Raw genomic sequence first — 23,616 nt, 5'->3', positions numbered from 1 at the left:
AGAATGAACTGTTTTCTGCATTCACTTTATACTAATATTCTTCTAACTGTAACTGGCTATTTTGCACGGCGAGTACAGGTATTGAGATTTTGACTTCCCCATTGTTGTGAATTGGGGCACAACATGTTTGAAAACCACTGTTCTAATCCTGAGAGATCTTTCATTATAGACAAGAATAATCACTCCAAAACCATTGTTGATATATCTATAACGCCTCTGGGAATGATTAGCAGCAAACTACTGCAGCAGCTGGGTAGGAGACGGAGTCACGGAGACCAGTCAAAGCATGTGGAGCAAGACAAAAATCCGGAAACATAAAAGCATGAGGGGATTCCTTTCCTGTGTAAACGTAGCAAGGCCAATCACACATTTACAAAGCAAATGTGGTTTGCATTAGCATTGGTAATGTACACCTTAAAACAAAATGAGCCTGATATACAGTGGACTGTCGAACCGTTATCTGCCCTGCTAATCAAGCTCTTCTTCAGAACATTCAGACACCCCTGAATCACCCTACCACTGTCACTGTTGCGCAGCCTAACACGCGCGCGCACACGCACGCACGCACGCACGCACGCACGCACGCACGCACGCACGCACGCACGCACACACACACACACACACACACACACACACACACACACACACACACACACACACACACACACACACACACACACACACACACACACACACACACACACACACACACACACGGGTGATTTCGGGTGCGACAGTACAGTACAGTACAGTACAGTACAGTACAGTACAGGGACCCCCTGTGGACCCCCACGTGGTAACTCTCATTTCTCAACCATTTCGCCTCTCCAGAACCGGGCCGCCCCCCCTGGGCGCGATCCTAGGGGTTTGGATGTTCCAGGGAACACCAGGTGGAAAGTCGTGGTATAGACCCCCACTGGGGACCCCGGTCAATGAAGCATACTGTATGTATACAGAAGAGTTTACGCGGTATAGTGTTTAAAGGACCACTTCACCACTTTTCAACCTATCTTCATATAATAGGTCCTCACTAATAATCTTGAAAAAATGGCGCAATTTTTTTCTACTCGGTCTGTGTCTCATAGGAGGGCTGTGGGCAGTTCAGAAACCGTCTTCCAGTGACATCATCAATGGGGAATACAAGCTAATAAAAACTGCAGGCTTTCTAGTCCTGAAAAGTTGCAATGCGAAAATGGAAGCCATCGTTCTCACGATAATGAAAATCTAAATATTTTTGTAACGTATTATGTATTCATTAATTTTGAATGTAGTTTTTTTGTAAATCTTTTGAGATCATTAAAAAACAAATTTAGGAAACAAAAAATAAAAGGGATACAGTATTTACAGTACACTGCGATCCATGAAAATGGTTCTGCTGTAGCCAAGAATGTGTCCCAACCCACTGTTTGGGAACCACATACTGATTATTTTCAACTCACGTCACCTCCTCTGACCCTGACCTGCATGCATGCCCCAAATCCAATCGGCCATGGGCATAAATATTTGAATTAGGGTAATGGAGAGATACATTGTTGTTATCTCTCGGAGTGGTGCAGGGGGCAGTAACATTAGCAAGAGAAAAATAAAATAAAAGATATTTTCTTTTTTTTTACCAATGCTGCATACCTCCGTTGATCTATCATCGTCATTGTAGACAATGTGTAGACCCCCGGAGGGGATTACTGTGTCTGCATCACACCCTGTGGAGACCATCATGGCTCATAGCCCGCGCGCACACGCACACACACACGCACGCACGCACACACAGTGGGTACGATGACAAAGTGGTCCACAATATTTTCCTGTATTCAATTATAAACCTTAGCAATGTGTGTGTTGTACAGTGATTATCCCCGGTCGTGTTAAAGAGCAATATCGAGATTCTCTGTCATCTGCTGTTTGTATAATATTGAGAATTGTATTATTATAGCAAATCTGCAATTATATCATTGAGTAATTTCAGAACTCCGTGGCAATTCAGCAAAGTAGTTATGCTAAGAAGCTTGCAGACAGCATGGAGACAAAGCACAGTGTGATTTATTTTTGCCTTAGTCTCATAATGCAATGTCTTTTGTGAAAGGAATTCCACCATTGTTCTCTTCAGTTCCTGATACCCAACACTGATTTAGCAAATTGGTATTGGCAAAATCGTATCTTTAACTTTGAGGATTTCGAAAAAGAACATTTGAAAAAATAAATAGAAAATATAATACTACTGTTATTTTATCCAGACTGTTATTTTATCCAAAACTCTCGATGGAAGGGGCCAATTTGACGTGGGAGGGGAGTGCGTTCCATAGTTTGCGGGATACAGAGAAAGCATGGTCGCCTCTGGACTTTAAGCGGGTCTTCTTTGTGACCCTGAGATTTAGCTGGCCCTCAGACCGCAGTGACCTAGGAGGAGTGTAGACCTCAATAAGGTCAGACAGATAAAGAGGAGCCAGACCATTAATAGGTTTAAAGACAAATAAAATAATTTTAAAATCAACTCTGAAGCGGACAGGGAGCCAATGAAGGGAGGCCAAGACAGGTGTGATGTGCTCACGTCTGCGAGTACCTGTGAGTAGACGTGCGGCCGAGTTCTGGACTAGCTGGAGTCAAGCAAGGGAGGCTTAATTTAAACCAACGTACAAAGCATTACAGTAGTCCAACCGCGTAGAAATAGAGTGGTGTGTCCAGAGAGTGGTGTGTGCATTAGAGACCTGCGGATGTCGGATTTAGCAGTTTAGGGTGGATTTGGGTCATTCAAATATATTATATAATATTGGATAAACCGCGGTGAAATAATGCAGGAAATATATTAATGGCATCTATCTATAGGCTTATTATAGCTTTTAAAAACGCACAAAATCTCAGCAAAACCTCGCAATCCGCAACCACCCGCAACGGTTTTATAAATTGGAATAATTAATTAATGCGGTCGGATAATGGGTGGATTATACATATGCACACACGGATTCAGGTGACAAAAAAGCTCATCCGCAGGTCTGTAGTGTGCATAGTTTCATGTCATTCAGGCTAGCGGTGCCGGAGATTAGCTGTACACATACACAGACGGACGGAGAGATGGATATGAGGGAGGTAGGGCATCGTCCTGGCAGAGATTTACCCTCTACTTAACACACCTTTCTAGTTACTATAGCAACACTGGTAGACTTTCCAGGCAGAATTGCATGCTGTTACATTGCTGTTACATTACATTACTCATGACTCCACATAAAACATTGTGTTCTTGAGTTCTCAAGAACACTACTTCTCAAGAACACAAGTTGTGGGGCACGGTCGGTGGCACAGTTGGTAGTGCTGTCGCCTCACAGCTAGAAGGTCCTGGGTTCGATTCTCGCTCGGGGCGCTGTGGGTGCTGGCGGCGTGTTTCCTCCTCCGCGTCATCGGTGCCCATACCCGAGGCGGTGTTGGCGAAAGGGCCTTTCTGTGTGGAGTTTGCATGTTCTCCCCGTGTCCCCTAGGGAAGGTACCCTCACAAAAACATGCAGTAATCCTGGTCTCTAAACTGCCTCCCCCTGGCCAGCCAGGGCGCCTGATGGAGGGGAAAGGAACTGGTTGGAATAACGTGTTCCTTCCACGCGCTGCGTCCAACCAGGGAAACTCCCCCCTGTCAGGTGTAAAGGAGCAACTTGGACACTCAGGCATGAAGGAAGCATGAGTTCAAGTCCGTTGCTCTCCCCAGGTTGGCGGAGGGTGTGTAGAGCCCAGGATCACATTAGATAATTGACACAGGGGTGAAAAATGGGTTACAAAATCGTGGGATAAAAATTATTTAAAAAAAAAAAGAACACAAGTTGTATGTGGAGTTGAAACCTTGATTTTGACATTTTGACATTTGTTGTTCTGTTCAGTTATTTTCCCAATATTATCCATCTTCTCACACTATTACCTATCAACTGGCTAATGCTTTTGTTTCTTACTTTGCGATACTGTAGTAGCATTAACTGTCTCTATTCCAACTTTCAAAGTCTCTACTATGGCACTGCCACAACTGCCAAGCATGGATGTTAATCCACCCGCTGGCAGCTAATCCAGCCAGATCAGCACCGCATCCGTGTAATTCAAAGTGAGCGTGGTAACCGAGTTACAATCTGTGTGTTGTCCCTGGATATGATAACATGGGGTCATGGGTTTCTGCACAGTTGACTGGGCAGATAGATGGCTTCACAGAGAGCCTCAGTTGTGGTTTTGTCTGTGAGGACCAGACATTAGCAAGTAATGGAATGTGGGAGAAAAGTGTTGAACTATATGAGAAGAGGACTCCTGGAGACTTACCATACAACACAAATCACACCAGACAAATATGATTCTTACTGTAGTCTGCTCCAGCAGGACATACATACAGTATCAAACAAGAAAAGTCAATAGCAAAAAAAATTACAATTGGGTAAGATTATGGACTTTTAAGCAGTAAAATAATGGACTCAGACATCCACATCACCTAATATATAAATTGGCATTTTGGTTTACAACTTGAGGGTACTAATAGATAGAATTTGATAAGCCAAATATAATTGTATTATAACTTCAACAGTCTATGTCAGACTTTAAACTCACACCGTCTACAAAGAACATACGCTCAACTCTGAGTGATCTGAAATGTCTCAGTACTTTTTAACACGGAGCCCGCCAGAAGCGTAGAAAGCGTAGATTAACTTTATTCTGGCAGCCCGCCAACAGCCTACGTTTTCTAGGCTTTATATTCTTTAATCCATGTTTTGATCGGATCGCATCAATAGCTGTCTCTCGTTAGCATACCAGTGTAAAGTGTGACAGTGGACGCGGCCATTTTGAAGATGCGCGTGCATGTGCTGCTTTCAATGGCCTGTATCTCCAAATCGGCGCAATGAATGTAGTTTCTGGTTGAAAACAACGTTTTTCAACGACCTCTTGCCTCTTCAAAATAAGGGTTGAAAGGGGAAAAACCTTGGCAATGCGCGATACATAGATTAATTAAACTTGGTCAAATGGGGAAATGAGAAATTATTGTTTTTTTGTGGAAAAAGCTAAGAGACCCTTTGGTTGCACAGTTTGTAGCAAAAGCTTGCAATCTAGGTTGTACCGTTTGTAGCATCGTCATCATCATTTTTCAACTGCGGTCGAGATCATGGATTTCACAATGCCACGCCAGACTTTCCGGTCCTTCATTGCCATACTCACCTATATGTTCCTGCTTACTGATGTGTCCCTAGCGATGACATCAGGGAACGACAGTTTTCTATCTCTGGTCTCTGAGGCAGGATTCCAGAGAAGAAGGGAAGATATAACCTCATGATCAGCTCTGTAGCAGTGGCCAACTGTGTTCTTCTGGATCGGAATAGTGAAGAAACACAGGGAAGGTTGCCGTATTAGAGAAGTCGATGGGTGGCTCTTCCAAGTGCAATCCAGCCGTTTCTCTAGTTTCTTTGAAAGTCCATGTCTCGGAGCCACGTAGAACCGGCTCGACGGTCGTCCTAAACATTTTTACTTTGAACTACTTACTAAGCTGGGATGACCAGATCTTATGCATAGGGAATCTTTAAAAAAAAACAAGAAAGTGGCCGCACACACCAATAGCCAGTCGAGTGTCAAGTCAATACTTTATTAGGACGCAGCAAGTTAAGACAAATCAATCCAACGTTTTGGCGGTTAAGCCTTCATCAGGGAAGGCGTCCTAATAAAGTATTGGCACTCTGGCTATTGGAGTGTGCAGACCACTTTCTTGTTTTTTCAAGATTCCCTCTGCAGTTCTCTCCTGTCAGCCGGCAGCGCTAAAAGGACTTTGGTGTGCGCTAGCATCTTTGTGCACAGATCTTATGCATGTCATGTTTTTCATGTTATGCATGTTATGCATGTCTGTTTGTAGCAAAAGCTTGTAAATATCTAAGACCACCACATTACCTGTACTTTTTGTGGTAAAAGCGCTCAAACTTTCTTTCGTTTTCCTGCCTTGATCTCCTTACAGCGGAGAAGCCCCTCACTTCATACAGGTGTGATTGTCTCCACCAGGCCGAAGGCATGGGGGGAGAGTATGTTTTGCACAATTGCAAAATTTCCAGAAGGGCCTGTTATAGCGCCACCAGGAGGCCGCTTTGTGCAAAACAAGTTTTTCACCTACAGATTTTGTCCAAACATCGCGCAAATTGGTACACAGTCTCTCTAGAGCCATTCAACGAAATGGGTCTTTCAGATTTCTCAGACTCCATCCTGATTGGTTAAGATTGGCTTCCAAAGTTCACAGGAGTGCTCAGTTTCAAACAAAATGCTGCAAATCATGAACACATCGCGTGAAATTGTGCACGCACATTCCCACTAGGCCGAGGAAGAAATGCCACATGAACAATTTCAACTCAGCCTCAAGGTGGCGCTATAACTGGCCGAAAAGTGTTTTTACCTCTAACTGCACGGATCTGTGGATAATTTACTTTTGTTGCCCTTTTATCCAACCACCAGATGATGGCAAGCTGCAATGTCCTACATTCCTATCCTGGTGGAGACCTGTGCCCAGAAGGGCACTTTTTCTAGTTTTTCATATTCCATTCTGATTGGCTAATGGCTATGACTGGCTTTCAAAGTTTACAGGGAGGGGCCCGTTCGGCGTTTTTCACAAAATGCCACAAATCATCAACAGTGTCCAGTTGTTTCAAATCTGCCTCATGGTGGCACTGTAACAGGTCACAACACCGCCCTTGTGTAGGGAATAGCATTCTGCCTGCCCAGAGCATCCAATTAATAGACCTGTATCGCCCTAAATTACCATTGAGGTAGCACCCTGATAGAGCGTAAAGTGATTGCACTACTGTATGTATTCTCTCCCGTGCAAGTGTGATTGGGAACCATCACATAGGCGAGTGGTCCCCACAGATGCCAGTCTGCAAGAATGGGAGCCATGCCAGGATGGCATAACAGAAGTTGGGGATAGACTAGAGCAAATAAACGTTTTAGAACTACTGTGTCTAGCACTCCAACAGTCCCTCCCATATGTATGTCGGACTGTGGTTTCCATCAACCAGTAGGGAAAACTAACAGGCGACTTACTGGTGTGTTACATGAATCTGTTCGGAACTGGGGTTAAAAGTTAATCAGCTCTGGCGCTCGGGTGGCGCAATGGTAAAGTGCAACGGATTACTTATTATTATTACTTATTAGTAAAAAAAAAAAAACGTAAATGGCAACAAACTGCTCCGTTCACATTGAAAAGCACTGGCAGAATCCGCCGCATAGGCAGAATCAAAGTTCGGTGTGAACCCTTACCTTGACCAGAGTCCCCCAGGACCCAATACTAGGCCCCCTCCTGCTTTCACTCTACACTATATATTCATCAAAATTTGCTGATCTACAAGCTAGAGTAGAGTTTGCTCCAGAATAGCGCCATAGGGTTCATGTGATTATTCCCTATGTGACCAAAATGGTCTGAACTGACTGAGCGACATTGCCATACTCATCTAAGGATGAGAATGCCTCACGCTGTTGCGAACAGTCTGATGCTGGAGTCATAAACCTATCATTAGACATCATTAATCCCCATGTTTCTCATTAAACTGGCTGTGCTGCCGTCTACCCCGGAGGTATTACATTGCCCTTAACTACCCTTGGCTTATAGACTACAACAGAAATTACGACCTTAATAAAGTCTATTTTGTAATATTTGCATGCATAAGCATCTTATATCCGACACAAAAAAGACTGTCTGGTTCATTTTTAGGGCTCCCCTGGGATGACTCTTGGCAGGCGTGAGCTAAGTGTGGCACTCCCATTCAGATGCAGATTCCAGTGGATGTCCGCATGACTTAACCCATTCTGATCTGAGATCAGATTCATACGAGGTTTCCACTGGACACACGCTGGTCTGACGAACCCATTCTGACCTGAGATCAGATTCTAAAAATGTCAGTCGTTCTTCGATTTTTCAAAAATAGCAGACCTACAAGCTCGTATCGCGCCACCGAGTGGTGCGATACGAGCTTGTAGGTCTGCTATTTTTCAATAGTGCCCGGTCAGAATGGGTTAATGGACAGTGCAGTCACTTGAAGTGCTTTGAGAACTGCGGACGCAAGTTGGCCCAACTCTCGAAAGGTTACAGCATTCCATTGACTCACACAGGGATTTAAATACCCTCATTAAATATGTTAATGATGAATGAAAGTTTACACAGCATCTCATTGCCTCACATAGGGATTTAAACTGCTGCTATGCACCAGCTAATGGGGATCCTAATAAAACTCTATACCCTTGTTAAATATGTTAATGAATTGTTGGATGTGTTCTTCTTTGCAATATAAACAAAACGGCTCTGAAATTTGCTAGTTTCCACAGGGAGGCCTACTTTGATCCGACGGACCATTGGTTCGACGGAGCATTGGTCCGACTCGGGGTTAGGTTTAGGTGTGCTGCCCCGTGCTCGCGGTTATGGTTATGGTGAGGGTTTGGGGTTAGGTTTAGGTGTGCTGCCCCGTGCTCGCGGTTATGGTTATGGTGAGGGTTTGGGGGAGGTAGTCGATAGGACCAACGGATCAGACCTATGCCCGTCGGACAAAAGCCATGCACTCGGTTCCACATACTAAGTTCTTGGGTGTAGATGAACATTTAAATTGGAAACAACATATTGATACTGTATGTATGAAGTCTACGAAGATGCTTGGTATATTGAGAAAAAATCTGCCCATTTGTTCTTCCTTCATGTCATTTTACACTCTATTATAGCTTAATTTTCCCTCATATTAATTACTGTAATATTGTCTGGGCTGCTACATATTCAACTTATCTCACAAAATTACTGATCATTCAAAAAAGGTTTCTGAGAATGATTTCACATTCAAATAGGTATGAGCCATCTGCCCCGCTCTTTATTAAATATTCACTATTACCCATTGACAAAGTAAACGTTTTTCAGACATGTTTATTTATGTTTAAACTTAAAAAATGCAAAGAAGACATTCCCTCTTCTTTTCACATTTTTTTCCGAGTTACTTCTGACATTCACTCCTGCCCAACAAGGCAAAGAGACGATTTTGAATTACCCTATTGTCGCACTTCCAAACATCAATCTTTCATCAAATTTAGAGGCCCTCATCTATGGAATTCCATAGATGCTTCACTTAAATCCCCATTATCCTTGCCAATATTCAAGAAACATCTAAAGAAATATCTTATTTCTTCCTCTCTGTAGATTACATGTTTTAGTTTTATGTGTTATATTTTCTTTTGTGTTTGTTCCCCTTTTTGTGCAGTCTCTGTGTTTTTATTTCTTTATTGCACAGCTGCCCCCCTTTGCCAACTTGTAGACTTTTGTATTGTTCTTAATTAACTTTTAATCTGCTTAATCAATGACCTCTTCCATACAGGAAAGGATTCCAAATATCTTCCTTTCCTTGCATTGTATTTTTGTTCTTTGATATGTATTGTCTATTTTGTATACTATGTGCTAAATAAATGAACCTAAACCTAAGCTTGTCATTTACCGTATCTTTTGGCTCATTGTGAAAATAGCAGCATTTTTTTGCGTGCTGACATTAGCTTGCTTGCTCCAGCAGAGATCATAAATAGTATTTGCAGTCATCAAATTTAGCACTCAACAAAAACACTGTGGTTTGCATGAAACATTTGTGGAATGATTTGCATGTCACAAGGATTTAGAATTCCGATGTTGTAGATAAGCATGAATGTCTAAAATGAATTCCACAACAATTAGCCTACGTGTTTTCTTTTGAAACCATTTCTGTAATGTTCAACTACTGTAAACTGAAATGTGTTCATCTTCATTTTCATATGTATGTGTATAGTAGACCACCTTCATTTGTAAAGACCCATTTGTGCATATACTTTACACCACAGTACAATATTACAGTAAATAAAAGTAACATAAAATAAATTTGTCTCAAGCCAGATTTAGCATAATATTCCTTATTCTTCTATTTTGCTGCTCTGCCAAGTTGTCCAAGAAATTTAACTGGATAAATAACATGGCCAAATACAACTCACATTTAGTTTCCTAAAATAATCAGCAAATATAGCTTAAAAAAACCTACATTATTAAACTGCATGAGAGTCGTGCCAGGCTGTCACAGACATGCGCAAAGCAAGTACAGTCAAGGAAACTCAGTGCAGTTGCCGGCGGCCGTTCATTGCGCCGCCTCAGCACCACATTCTCATTCACATGATTCACTCATCCAATCACACACTCATTCCAGCTTCATACCGGCTATTTAAACTGGAGGTTTGCACTGCTCATCCATCTGCTTGCTTGCTGCTGCACAATGATTCTGCTGCGCTGCTGTCTACTAAACGTTTGCTGCTCACCCTCCTCCACCCCAGCTACCACCTGTCGTTTTGGATCTGCTGTTTAGGTACGGGGGATTCGGAGTCCCTATAACTGATGCGCTTGAGTACCTAAAAAGCAGATCCAAATCATCACCAAACCATAATAAATATATTTCTCATTTTATATTCAATAAATATAATATTCCATCCATCCATGAGTTGTCCTGACTGAACTGAAGTTCTGTAAACATCTCATGTTCATAAGTTTATATACACATCTATCTTTCTTCTATCATTGCAGACATGAGTGATGATAGCTCAAATCCACTGCTAGTCAACATCACTATGAAACCATGATATGTTGTTTTCATTATTCTGGCTGTGCTGTGTGCTCACATGTTGGCAACAAGAGCAGAAGAAAAATAATTACAGTCTGAATCACTGTAACTTAATTCTTATAATAAATCATTCAGCGTGATACATGTCATCAAATCCAGTCCATCCAGTAGTCTATCTATCTCGTAATGCTTTTCACGCATTTGTTGCTCTAAACTTTAGAGCAGCAATCCCTGGAAACAAATGCCCTTTAGAGTCTATCTAAAGGGTCATCTACTGTAAAAGTAACTGTATTCCCCAAATGAACATGTACATGTAGCTCAGGACCTCAGGTTAATTATGTGAAACTGGTTTTGGAGAGAGGGTGAATTTCAGTTCAGTTTCGAGCTCATACCCAAAGACAAAGACATTTACAGATATCAATCAACTTTTAAGGCCTTATAATTACCCCACCCCCCTTCCTTAAATGTTGAGAATTGTTGCGAGTTTTCAAAGCTATTATTTGACAGTTATTATGGTTGCCAAGTAAGATTATATTGGTCCAGCCATGCAGCCAAACAACCCAACAAAATGTCTTTGGTTGATTGGTAAGCCAAAACTAATTTGAAATGACAATACCATTGGTGAACAACACAAGGCAGTGTTTGTGTTTAGGTTACCGTATTTCAACTTGTGGTTGTGAAGTCATTTAGCTAATAATGATAATATCTCAGATAGTTCTTTCTTCTTTTGCTTTGTAATGAGGGACTGTTGTCACATTAAGTCCTAAAGAGCTAGCTGAATAGCAGCTGTAGCTGGCTACCTAAATAACCATCAAGTTCCACTTCCAGTGCCCCATGTTGTTGTTTTTTGCTACTTTAGTAAACTTTACCACTGTAGACGCTAGAGTAGCCTACAGTGGGTCACACACACACACACACACACACACACACACACACACACACACACACACACACACACACACACACACACACACACACACACACACACACACAAATTGACCCGAGGCTAGCAGCCTACCTTATTAAGAATCAGGACAGGACATTGACAGGTGTCCAAAACACGATTCACGGAGTCATTTTCTCAATGAGTTGAGTGATTGTTTACATTTCCAGATCCAGCGCAGGTTTTTCATCTATCTCTCAGTGAGAATGTGAGGGGTGGGGCCAAGCTTTGGGACAAGCGCCAATGGTAGGATGCAAATATCACGTCTTTGTGACTTGACGCTCAAGTGGATTCATGTGGGAAAAAGCAACTTGCAAGAGAGGGAGCGTCCGTCACTAAGAAAAGAACTCTGACAAAAAAAAAACAACAACATAACTACATTTAAAACTTATTCGGAATACGTTTATTTTATTTTTTATTAATTAGTTATTTTGAAATTCACTGCGCGTTTTTTTGTGAGCTGGCTAGTCCCAGGTCTGAGTGGGCGATTTTGATTGTGATAAATTACGTGAAACATCATTTGTCCATGCAATGTAAAAAATGCACGTCTTTCCCAGCTCAAATGGAGGTATCATGTAGGAGGAGTTATTTGAATAACCAAACAAGTTACGGATTTTCTCTTATAAAAAAGGAAATTATGCTCCGACCACTCACTGGAAGGTGCTATTGAAGGATCTCTCAGCGCAGGTGGGTTACCTCTTCAAATTAATATATCGCATGGATTCCCATAATAGAAAAAATACTATATTAATTAACCATATGTGACAGTGTGATGTCCTCAATTACTTTGTTATAAATATGCAGATACACCTTTTTCTATTATTATTATTATGATTATTATTATTATTATAGGCTATTTATTATTATAATGAATTATATATTATCAATAGGCTATTCCTTTCCATGTATAGATACCAATGCAGCACAGTTGCAAATTCAAATTCATAGCATTTTGTTTTTACCCCTGTTTAAAGATTGCATATGACACTTTGACACATGTTTATCTTCTACAGTGTAGCTTTCAGTAAAATGTTCATTCTTAGCCAATATTTAGAGAACTGAGTACAAGTAAATGGTTCATTTATTTTGGCACATCCATGATGAGTGGTGGCAATTTTGACAGTTTATATGCTGAGCTGGAGAGGGAGTGAACCTTCATTCTTTCCTTACTTTCAGTTTACACTAGTCTGCACACTATCTATCTATCTATCTATCTATCTATCTATCTATCTATCTATCTATCTATCTATCTATCTATCTATCTATCTATCTATCTATCTATCTATCTATCTATCTATCTATCTATCTGTCTGTCATTTCTCTCTTTCAATGCAGACTTGTCACTTAACTATATCTGTCCGTTTTTTTAGAGTTATAGGCGTATGAACAGGGAGATGGATGAACAAATGTAGAATATCATGAGGAGACATACAGAATGCTGCTGGCAAGAGGACAGGTGGATGTCTCCACTTGATGCTGGATCCCCCACACAGAGTACAGCTCTAAGTTAGCATGCTGTGCATGCATGCATCATGCATGTATGCTCAGCAGCACACCACTGGTGTAAAATAATATTTAATATATATATATTTTTTAGTATCTGTATACTTTCCTTGAGTATTTGACTATACTACAGCATTTTGGATACTTGTGTGACTTTCACTCCAATACAAATATTGTAGGCTACTTTCGATTCCAGTATACATTTCTACGAAGGGAAAAGTTACATTATTAATTATTTACCACTTATTTTAAATATAATAACGCAACGTGAATTACACGATGTTACACATTGTGAGCTTGTAGATCCGCTATGTTCACTGTTATTACTATATTTCGGAAAATCTTTGAATTATTTGGGAAAATGTGATGACAGATGAATTGGATAAAGAAAGAAAAGTAAGAAAATGGAATTTGTACTTTTGAATACAAAAGTATTTTGAAAAGCATTACTACTTTTGAATAAAGAGCAACTTTTACTTGTAGTTGAGTAATATCTATACTTTGACTCTACTGTAGTCGTAGTAGTAGTAGTAGTAGTAGTGCATGGGGTTGAGTTGGTACTTTGTCCACCACTGCCCGCATCATGGTCCAGAAAACCAGCAAGGTGTTTCTCTGCACACGTCTGTACTGTGCACAGTCAGCCAGGGTATCTACCTGCCACCCTCTGGTTTAGATTACAGGGTGTTGATAGGATGCTCAGCCAGGCCAAGTATGTGGCCGAGTACGAGCAGGAGATGGATGAAGAACCGATTCCACTTATAACCACTTATATGCCTGATTTATATACTTGACCGTATAATGGCACCACATGGTGAAAATAGCCCATCGATCTATCTAAAAGTAGTACAAACATGTAGATCTGCTATTTCTGCTGTGTGATACAAGCATTATATAGCCGTGGGTTATTTTTGAGATGCCCCAAATAAGGATGCCAGATTTAATGTGGTTAGCATGCCCTGTTTCTTCCTCCTTCTCGCCGTCCTCTTCCCTTTTTTCCCCACATTATCTCTTCGGGTAGGTCCGGCTAGCGGCAAAACATCTTGCGGCTTTTATGTAGAGATAAGGGTGTGTAAGAAATGGAAATAAATCCAATAGAGTTATTAGTTGTGGACTTTGATGTGTCCATCCATGCTGCAGGAGCCACAGTCATTTCATTGAAATAAATTGGGATTTAGAGATTTGGAGCACAAAGCCACAAGTAGTAGCAGGCTCCCCGCTTTTTGGCACTTTATTTTCTTTTGGAGGTGGGGAGGGGACAAAATCAAGAACTCTGCATTTTGGGTGCTTGAAATGATGGAACGGTTCGCTTTGTCAGTGCTTGCATTTATTGTTCGTTTACTGGTGTCACGCACGCAGTGACTTAACTGATAAATTGATTTAACTATGAGGGTCTCAGAATTTTGCTGTGTACTTGCACTTGTGCATGAGTTTGTTTATTTATTTATTTATATATTTTAGTTGCAGGAATCTGTGTGAGCAACCCAATACGTTCACTACTTGAAGGGAAAAAGTTCATCGGCAGGTTGTGTGACTCTAGGTGGCACCTTCTCAGGTTCAACAAATTCCCAGTGTGGGAGCTCCCTTTCAGCGCTTGAATAATTGATAGATCAAACTTAGGACTTACAAAGCAGGCAATTTAATCTCCTGACTATTTGATGAGCCCGGCTTGGTTTTCATTGACTTTAGCTGAATGGGGCCAATGGTGAGGAAAGGGACACAGTGCATGTGGCTGTTTTAATGGATGAGGGAGCAGAGACAGAGATCTTTCAAAACACATAAAGGTGCCACGGTGTTGCCACAGTGTTCCCATGGTGGCTCCGTAAGATGACCACGCATGATGTAGCCTGGCCAAAAGATAGGTATCTTTAGCATCGTTAAATAATGAAACATATGACGGGGGGCAGAGAGTATATCGACCAGCAGGCTCTACTATGGCCTGCGTATTCCCTGGTAATTCACAGCCTGTTCATGTCTCCTTTCTCCATGCTATGACAGAGCAGATATGGAAGGGCCGAGGTGGGCCCTTTGGCAGGTTGCACTGCACAGTCTCGTGGGAGTGCTAGATTATGAAAGAGGCTCTGACACATATCCTGAGTTACTCAGCCCCAGAAATATTGTGTTCTTCTGACTGGTCCACAGCCATAGCATGTCCCTCTTGCCAAGCATCACTCTGTCAGCGAACAAACAGGTGCAGCAAACGACAGGCCGCTTGACGGTTTTGGCTCTTTTTTAGTAAATATGACATTAAACGAGAGGTGTCATAGAAATTCTTTTCTCGTTAAGCTCCACGAGGCAAACAAACTTCCAGTTAGGTGGGGGAAAAAAGTCTGTGGTGCTTCCCAAATTAGGAGAGGCGGCTGAATTGCGGGGCAGTGTGTAGGTGTAAAAAAGAAACCGTGTCTCCCATTTGGTTCATTCTCAGAGAAACTTGGATCTGAGGAACTTTACCTCAACCCTTGGAAGTGGAGGTATTCAGGAACAGTGTGTGTGTGTGTGTGTGTGTGTGTGTGTGTGTGTGTGTGTGTGTGTGTGTGTGTGTGTGTACTCCAGCCTTTTGACTAGTTCCACATGGATGGGCTACAGAACAAAGCCACTGTTTAGCAGCCTCTTCGCTCTGAGAGCTTCCCCTCAGAGACAGACATACTTCAGTATGCTCATATTAGGGATGATGGACGAGTGATTGTAATTAATAGCATCCCACATCGCACATTTTTTACATTTCTCAATAGTAAGACAAATTGTCGTGTACAAATCCCTCTGCACACATTTTAACGTTGACACCCATTTAGAGAATGAGAGGGTTCCTGGACAATATCACCACACTAGTGAGATAATATCAGGCTCTTTTGTCATCTATTACAGTTTTTGAGTTTATGGTTGACAGCTACCATAATGATCTTGTTCTTTGATTCTCAAAATGAATTACTTCAAGTTTAACCCATTCTGACCGGGCACCCATTTTGGTGTCGGCATCATGTCGTGCTTTAGCTATTTAAAAATAGCAGATCTACAAGCTCATATCGCGCCACCGAGTGGCGCGATATGAGCTTGTAGGTCTGCTATTTTTTGAAAAATCGAAGAACGACTGACATTTTTTAGAATCTGATCTCAGGTCAGAATGGGTTAATCAGACCAGTGGGTGTCCAGTGGAAACCTCGTATGAATCTGATCTCAGGTCAGAATGGGTTAAAGGTCAATTCAATTCCTTTGGCAGAGCAGCTTATAAAAAGACTTGCATGGTGAGATCTCATGAGATTAGCCCTTTTTGTTCATTCGTTTTAATAAAGAACACAGTGTTGTATCTTGGAATGTTTCGATGTACCAAATGGCATTGTCCTTTGCATGATTCAGGGCCACAACCATCTCAACGGCCAAATATGGCCCTGTTTTTCTTTATCAAGCTACGAGGGAGGACCCCCCGTTGCTGCGATCCCAACATGTTCTGTGTGTCCTCTTCACACAAGAGCTGTAAATATAGGCAGAGTTTGACACTATCTGAAGAGATCTCGGCACCAAATATGACGAGGTCCTCTAGTCCAAGTGTGTTTTGCATTTCCCAGAGAGAGTTTGGTATACAACACTTTCATCTTGTATATAGGAATAGAATAAACATGCTTATTCTATCACTCTGTAGTTTGAATACTGCTTGGAGAGATGCCTGCATTGCCTACTGTAAGAACATTTGTGGCTTTTTGTTTCCTTGTGCTGTGGCTGTTGTTTTGAGAGGATCAGTCAAGGGTCCTGTTCTTCAAACTGACAGTCTTCTGTGGACGGAGTACATTCTATCTTACTCCATTAGTATTATTCAACATGGTGTAATCTAGTTGCAGTGATTTCCCCTATGACAGGGTCTATAAGAATTCAACTCTCTGCAGGTTTCAATAACTGGTATTGATATCATGTCATAGCTGTCAGAAAACGTGCAGTTTACGCCAAGATATCCTTTTGTCATGCTGATTTAATGGCATAGCGTTTAGAGTTCATGTTTCATTGTTTTTCTCACCCCATTACTTCCCAACCACTCCACCTCCCCCACACACCCTTCTCTCTCAACTCTGTTGCCTGTGTGTGTGTGTGTGCGTGCGTGTGTGTGTGTGTGTGCGTGTGCGTGTGGTGTGTGTGTGTGCGTGTTTCCTCCCTCCATCTCTCCCCGGCAGGTCCTGGCAGAGGCAGATCAGATGCGTTGTCACGCATAGGAGCCCAGAACCTATCTCCGTCAGGCTTTCCCCTGTCTGCTCCCCCCCTCGTGACCCTCCCTCAGAGCATCTTTAATAAGACACATGCTCCTGAGCTCAGTCTCTCACTCAGACCAAACTCTCCCCGGCGTCCTCACCAACGACAGGCTGCCTGCTCCCCTGCCAGCCCGCCACTAGCTTCATGGGTTGAACCCTCAGTTCTTCTCCTCTCCTCTCCTCCTCCACCACCACTGCTCTGTTCATCATCCATGCAACCCCAGTCCACACTACTTCAGACCAAACAATAGCCTCCCCCTTCCCCTCCCGCATCTCCCCAGCTTCTTTCCCTCGGCTGCTGCTGCAACAAACTCACCAGAGGCGACGATGGCTTGTCGCGCCCCGGACCTGTCGGGACTCGCAGCCGCGGCGGCATCGCCCTCCGCACAACGGAGCTGCGGACGCAGTGCCAGTCAGTAGAGGAGAGGACAGGAGAGGGACACGGAGGAAGGAGAGGAAACAACAAAAATAAGCGTAGACCAAGGAAGACAAGAAAGCCACCCAAAGGGAACTGTATAGTGGCCGGTGGTCCTCGGCACCAGCGCTAGGAAAAAAGGGACAAGGGGTCTACCTGTCAGAGCGGAAGGGGGAGGGGGGCGGGGTTCCCCCTGCGTGGTCCGGCTGGCTGCTTGGGGGGGGAACCCCGCGCGGCCGGGACGGCAGCAGGGACTATGCAGCTGGGACTGGCAGCGCTGACGTTGGTCTTCCTCAGCTCCATGGGTCACAGTGATGTTGTCAAGCTCCCCAAGGCCAGAAGACAGAGACGGAGTGAGTACTTAACCAATTAAACTGTTATGTTTTGTTATAAATACTGAAAATAGCTATTTTCGCCCAATTTTCGTCTATTTTGCCATTCCCAGAGTAGGGACACTAGCAGCTCATATGGTTAAAATCGTTCTCTCAACAAATACAATTCTCCCCCTCTCTCTTTTCTGATTTTCTGACTCTTCCGCCTTCGTTTTTCTGTGGCCTTTTTCACGGTTGTGGATGTCTTGGCAGGCAGAGTAAGATTACTTCTTGTTTGTTTTCTCATAATCTTTGTTTATTTGGTGGTATATGCTCCACTTTAAGTTGCTCACCCCAAACAGCTCGCCTTTCTTCCTCTTTTTTATGATTATACCTTTCTCGGTTTATGTTAAGCTTTTATGGGTATTAAGATTGTTTATAGTGAGGTTTTCAATGAATTCACCTTCTGGAACCATGGCTTTCTCTGCGTCGGTCGCTCTCTGGGGGAAGTTTGTGGCATGAGTATAGGCTACCTGTCTGGTGAGTTTCAGAAACCAGACCTTGTGTTCTGGCTTTATGCACCCATAGAAAGTGTTGACTTGCTTGCTACCTCTGGCGTCAGAGACCTGGGGTGAATTGGGTGTTATTGTCAGGTTTCGAGGCAATTGCTTCTCGGCACACAAGAAGCTTTCAGGGAATGCCAGCTCAATGAAGCGGAATTTATATTGAACCGCGATTGGTCACAGCAACAGATGTACATGTAGGCCTGTGCCAACCGCAAACATGGCAATGGGCAGCATGGGTTGGGCAGCATGGGTTTTTATTAGTGAGACGTTACTTGTATGTTAAAGTCCAATTAGTTATGCTCAGGAATGATTCTCTAAAGCATCACACGATGGTGTCCTGTGCCAAAAATAGCTCTGGAATGATTCTCTAAAGCATCACACGATGGTGTCCCGTGCCAAAAATAGCCGAGTGAGTTTGTAAATTGTCTATTTTCAGCAGGCGTCAAGTATAAATTAAGCATGAAATATTCAGGGGATGGAAAAGTCCCTATTTGATATTGTTTATGGCTTGTCTTGTGCCATTGCAGTGTGGGCAGATACTTTTGTCTCATAACTTGAGTCTGAATTTTACACCTTTCATGTACAGTGCCTACAGTTTTGAAACCAAAGATCTACAGTAAATTAAATATGAAGATTGTAAACAATTGTTTTCTTTAACTGTCCTTGACTGCTTTGCTAACCACTTGTCTGCACATTTGCTTGACCAGTCCTCTGCTGTACCAGACTTCTGCAAAGCTGTGTTTGCCCATGTTCTAACGATGGAATGCATCAAACCGAGACCATCTTCTCTCTAGAGAGTATTTCTCTGCTCCTCCTCGTACTCCAGACCGCATGAACTCTCTCTCTTCTGAACAGGCAAAGGGTCAGAGATTGTTTGCAACGCCACATTTTCCAAATTCATAGCCTAACACCCCTCCCTACTGGTGGTTAAATATTATACGTATGGATCATTATGACTATTATCATTATTAGCGAAGCGATAAGACACGTCTGTAGCTGCTCCCCCTGCATCTGAGAGTACCATGACTCAGATATGGTGTAATCGATTTGCGGGGGAACCCTTTTCTAACGCTTCAACCGTTCAACTTATCTGATGTAGACAGATGGATGTATGTGTTGCCGTGTGAGTGTGTATATATTTAGAGACGATACCGCACAGGACTGTAAATCAACTCTGATGACTGCAGTTTCGGCACCGAATGGCCCCTAGAAACAGGATGTGCACTTTGACATGCTTTTCCCCGGCAATAACTTAGATTACTGGCTATGCGTACAATATCGTTGCTTTTCTGGAAGATGAGGCAATTGGGATATAAAGTATGGTTCTTACATGGTGGTTAAGTGTAAGTGCGGCTGTGGTGTGTCTAGAGTTAGTGAAGGGTCAGTGAGTTGCTCTATTCAGCTTTATACATTAATACTGAAAAGTCTTGCCACTGCTGAGCTGCAGCGCCGTACAGAAGCACAGGGAGGTTGTGCACATAATTACATTGGTGTTACGCACCCCCCCCCCCCCTTGTTACTGGGCATTCCCAGAATCATTATTTTCTGATTGACGCTAGTGGCCATATGGTTGCTGTGTGATATCAGTGCCTGATTTTGAATGAACCTTGGCGGACTGTCAGTTCCAAACACTCAGGTTTCTCCAACTGGAAATCTGTTGAGGATCTCTGGTGAGCAGTTTCAAGTAAACAGTGAGTAACTGTTCAAACAAAGAGGTTTGGCACGGCCCCTGGTTAGATTAAGCTGCAAACATTAACCCCTGCTAGTTGGGGTGATAAAGCGCTGTCAGGTTTATGGCCAACACTGCCTGCAAAAATGAGAAACGTGCCCTGATGTTGTTCTTTACTGGCACCACAGAAACTGACAGCTGTCTTTGTTTCATTTTCCCATGAAAAGACCTCAGGCTGAAGACGTTGACGATACCCCATGCTGTGCTGTTTGGTGATGACTGTTTGGTCTCTTTTACTTTATCTTCCCACAGTTAGCCCAGAGGTGCTGCCATCTTGCCCCAAAGGCTGCGATCGCTGCTCTGAGTATAATGGCTGTGTGAAGTGTAAGCCTAAGCTGTTCATCTTCCTGGAGCGCAACGACATTCGGCAGATAGGAGTGTGCCTCGCCTCCTGCCCCGTGGGATACTTTGGCATGAGGAATCCAGAGACCAATAGATGCACCCGTGAGTTGAGCTTGTCTTCTTGGACCCCCCCCCCTACTCAGGTGCATGGTGAGGGACACTGAGACCCCGAAAAGTTGAGGTACTAACTGGGCACATAAGATCACAAAGAGGTCACAAAGAGGTCCATATTGGTCACTGGAGCCGACTTATTAATCACTTTCAACCTGGTGTCCCTATTTTGGGCATGTCAATATAGGTGAAAGTTTTGCAAAAACAAATCACAACGTCTCACGTCTTGTTTGTGAACTTGTAGATTGGCTATTTTTGCCATTCGCCGTACAATGAAGTATAAAGGGCTTGTGGTCAATGATGCTATAGTATATAGTATAAGTATCTATTTTTGCCGGATGACAGAGTTACTCCCTATTTTACAGCCTGTCGAGAGTGATATCACAGCCAAAACTGTGTAAAACACTGCCATAATAATGACTGGCAAATTAAAATAAATATGACAAAATCTACATTTGGTTCACTGACATTAAATTAATATTACATAATTTGCATTTGGTTCACTGACATTTAAAGCTTAATAGTTCACTCCTTATTATCATATGTTATATTGTGACAATAGTATCACACCCTAATTATTTTTCTTTCACTGTGACACTGAAAATAATAGCAGCAGGACGAACTTTACTTTTAAACTTACTGTACATGTAATCATGTATGCACATACATACGCACCAGAACAGTTTGTACAACTAGTTGCCTCCTGGCCAGTGGCCACATGGCAAACCAAACAACAATGTCATAACATACACACCACACACACACACGTGTACACGCACACGTGTACACGCACACGCACCAGGTAGAGATAAACCAGTAGAACTTTCAGTCTTTAGGGTTGGCTGCAGCTGGGTTTTTCTAATATGGAAGGCGTGTGGCCGCAGTGTTTATCAAACTTCCCCGGTTGGCTCGGGTGGCACTAGCCCCATGTTTTTGGACGATGAATGCCAGCAGCTCAGTTTGCGGTCTGTTTCCCCTTACATGTGGGCAGAAAACAGGATTGGAACAAAATCCCTGCAAAAACATGTCTAATGCACTATTGTTTGTCTATTTTCGCGAGGATGTCTGTGTATTTATTTGGCTCTTACAGTATGTTCAGGGTGCAGGCCAGCCCAGGCTCACTATTTGTTTATTCTTTCGATTGGCTTTAAGCATATACAAATATACCTGACTTTTTTTGTATATTCTCTTTAAAAGTCTAATTTAAATCAATTGAATACAGTTGGTTGAAAAAGATACTTCATCAGTTTGTGCTACTTTAATGTTCTTTAGTTGTGTAGTTCACCCATTCTTGAGATAAGGGACAAAACTTTTTTCAAACTGGATTTTTTTTTTTTTTAAGATACATTCAAATCAAATGGATGTATTTGTAGACACAGGTCTCAACTACCAATATTGAGAAGGAACAGGTTTTTCGCATAACATTTCTTTCTAAAATGGGACATTTATGCACTTAATACCCGATTCATGTCAACTCCGTCAGACACACTAAAATACCTTTTAATTGAATTTGATAATTTCAACAATAATATAAAGTCCTCAGTTCTCTTATAATGGCTTTCAGTAATCAAGTTAAGTAATACAATTATTTTAATATTGTTTTTTTCCAATATCACACTATTATGAAATATCCAATTTCTCAAATCCGTCATTTCAACCTCTATTTTCAATATTATAACATGAAAACCATGTAAAAAAAAAAAAAAATCATCATTACGTATCATTTCAGTTGGTGTTTCAATACATATGCACAAAATATTTAACATCACATTTTCTATTTCTTTGGAAATTAACAAAAACATCACGGGACGAACATCTGACGGAGTTGACGAACATCTGACGGAGTTGACAAGTTTAACTGATTTAGGTTCTAGATCACCTAGGATCTTGATTCTGGTGACTAATCCCACATTTTCAAGGATGAGGAATACAGTGGTACTATTTATATTGGCCCTGTGACCATGGCAGCCATTTTCAAAATGGCAGCCACCTGCTGTTATCTTACAATAACTCAAGTTCTACATCACCTAGGATCTTGATTCTGGTGACTAATCATAAATTTTCAAGGATGTGGGATACATTGGTACTATTTAGATTTGTCCTGTGACCATGGTAGACATTTTTCAAAATGGCCGCCAACTTTCTGTTATTTCCCAATAACTCAAGTTCTACACCACCTAGGATCTTGATTCTGATGACTAATCCTACATTTTCAATGAGGAGGAATACAGTTTTATGTATTTAGATTTATCCCGTGACAATGGCAGCCATTTAAAAAAATGGTGGACCTGCTATTATTTTACCAATTTAGTCAGGGAATAGGCCTATTATCAGAATAATGTCAAATCTGTGAATACATTTCTTACCAAGATTTTTTTCACCAATGTGTTTGTAAAGGTGTCTACTAACATATCCCACATTGGTTTCTATTGAACCACCCTAGAGGCATTTTTGACAGCTGCTGAAAGTTGGGTACCATGGCAAAACTAGGGAGTCTATGGCCAAACTAGGGGTCAAACCCCTTGGGCTAAATTCGGCCATATATCCACTTGCCCAAATGTGCCGTTTTCAGCCCAAGGAGTGTTCTTCGTGCATAGCCAATGCTTGGAATGCATTCAGAATCATGAAAACTCCCTGGTTTGACATGTCACATGCTACTTAAAGCATAATGAACATTTTGCCTTATATAGGTTGTTGATGGTACCCCAACTTTCAGCAGCTGTCAAAAGGTCCCCTAGGGTGGTTGAATATAAAGCAATGTGGGATATGTTAGTAGACACCCTTCCAAACACATTGGTGAAGAACATTCTTGATAAGGAATTTATTACCAGATTGTATTAATATCCCCTGACTAAATAACTCATCTTCTAGACCACCTAGA

General features: G+C 42.1%; 1 protein-coding gene across 2 annotated transcripts in view; it reads left to right on the top strand.

Annotated features, from left to right (window-relative positions):
• Positions 1–11,904: 11,904 nt before the first annotated feature.
• The window catches only part of rspo1 (R-spondin 1), a 28,173-nt gene continuing 16,461 nt past the window's right edge, over positions 11,905–23,616 (top strand). The window contains exons 1-3 of one of the 2 annotated variants that reach the window (XM_083761654.1): positions 11,905–12,213; positions 17,187–18,029; positions 20,535–20,726. In XM_083761654.1, coding sequence (XP_083617780.1) covers positions 17,933–18,029; positions 20,535–20,726 — 289 coding nt within the window. In that variant the 5' untranslated portion in view covers positions 11,905–12,213; positions 17,187–17,932. The remainder of the gene's footprint in view (positions 12,214–17,186; positions 18,030–20,534; positions 20,727–23,616) is intronic. The other variant, XM_083761655.1, reaches the window with a different exon arrangement.

This window comes from Protomyctophum parallelum (genome assembly GCF_964188405.1).
Source record: "Protomyctophum parallelum genome assembly, chromosome: 3".
Taxonomy (NCBI): domain Eukaryota; kingdom Metazoa; phylum Chordata; class Actinopteri; order Myctophiformes; family Myctophidae; genus Protomyctophum; species Protomyctophum parallelum.
Note: the sequence above shows the minus strand (reverse complement) of the source record. Positions and strands in the feature narration are given on the sequence as shown.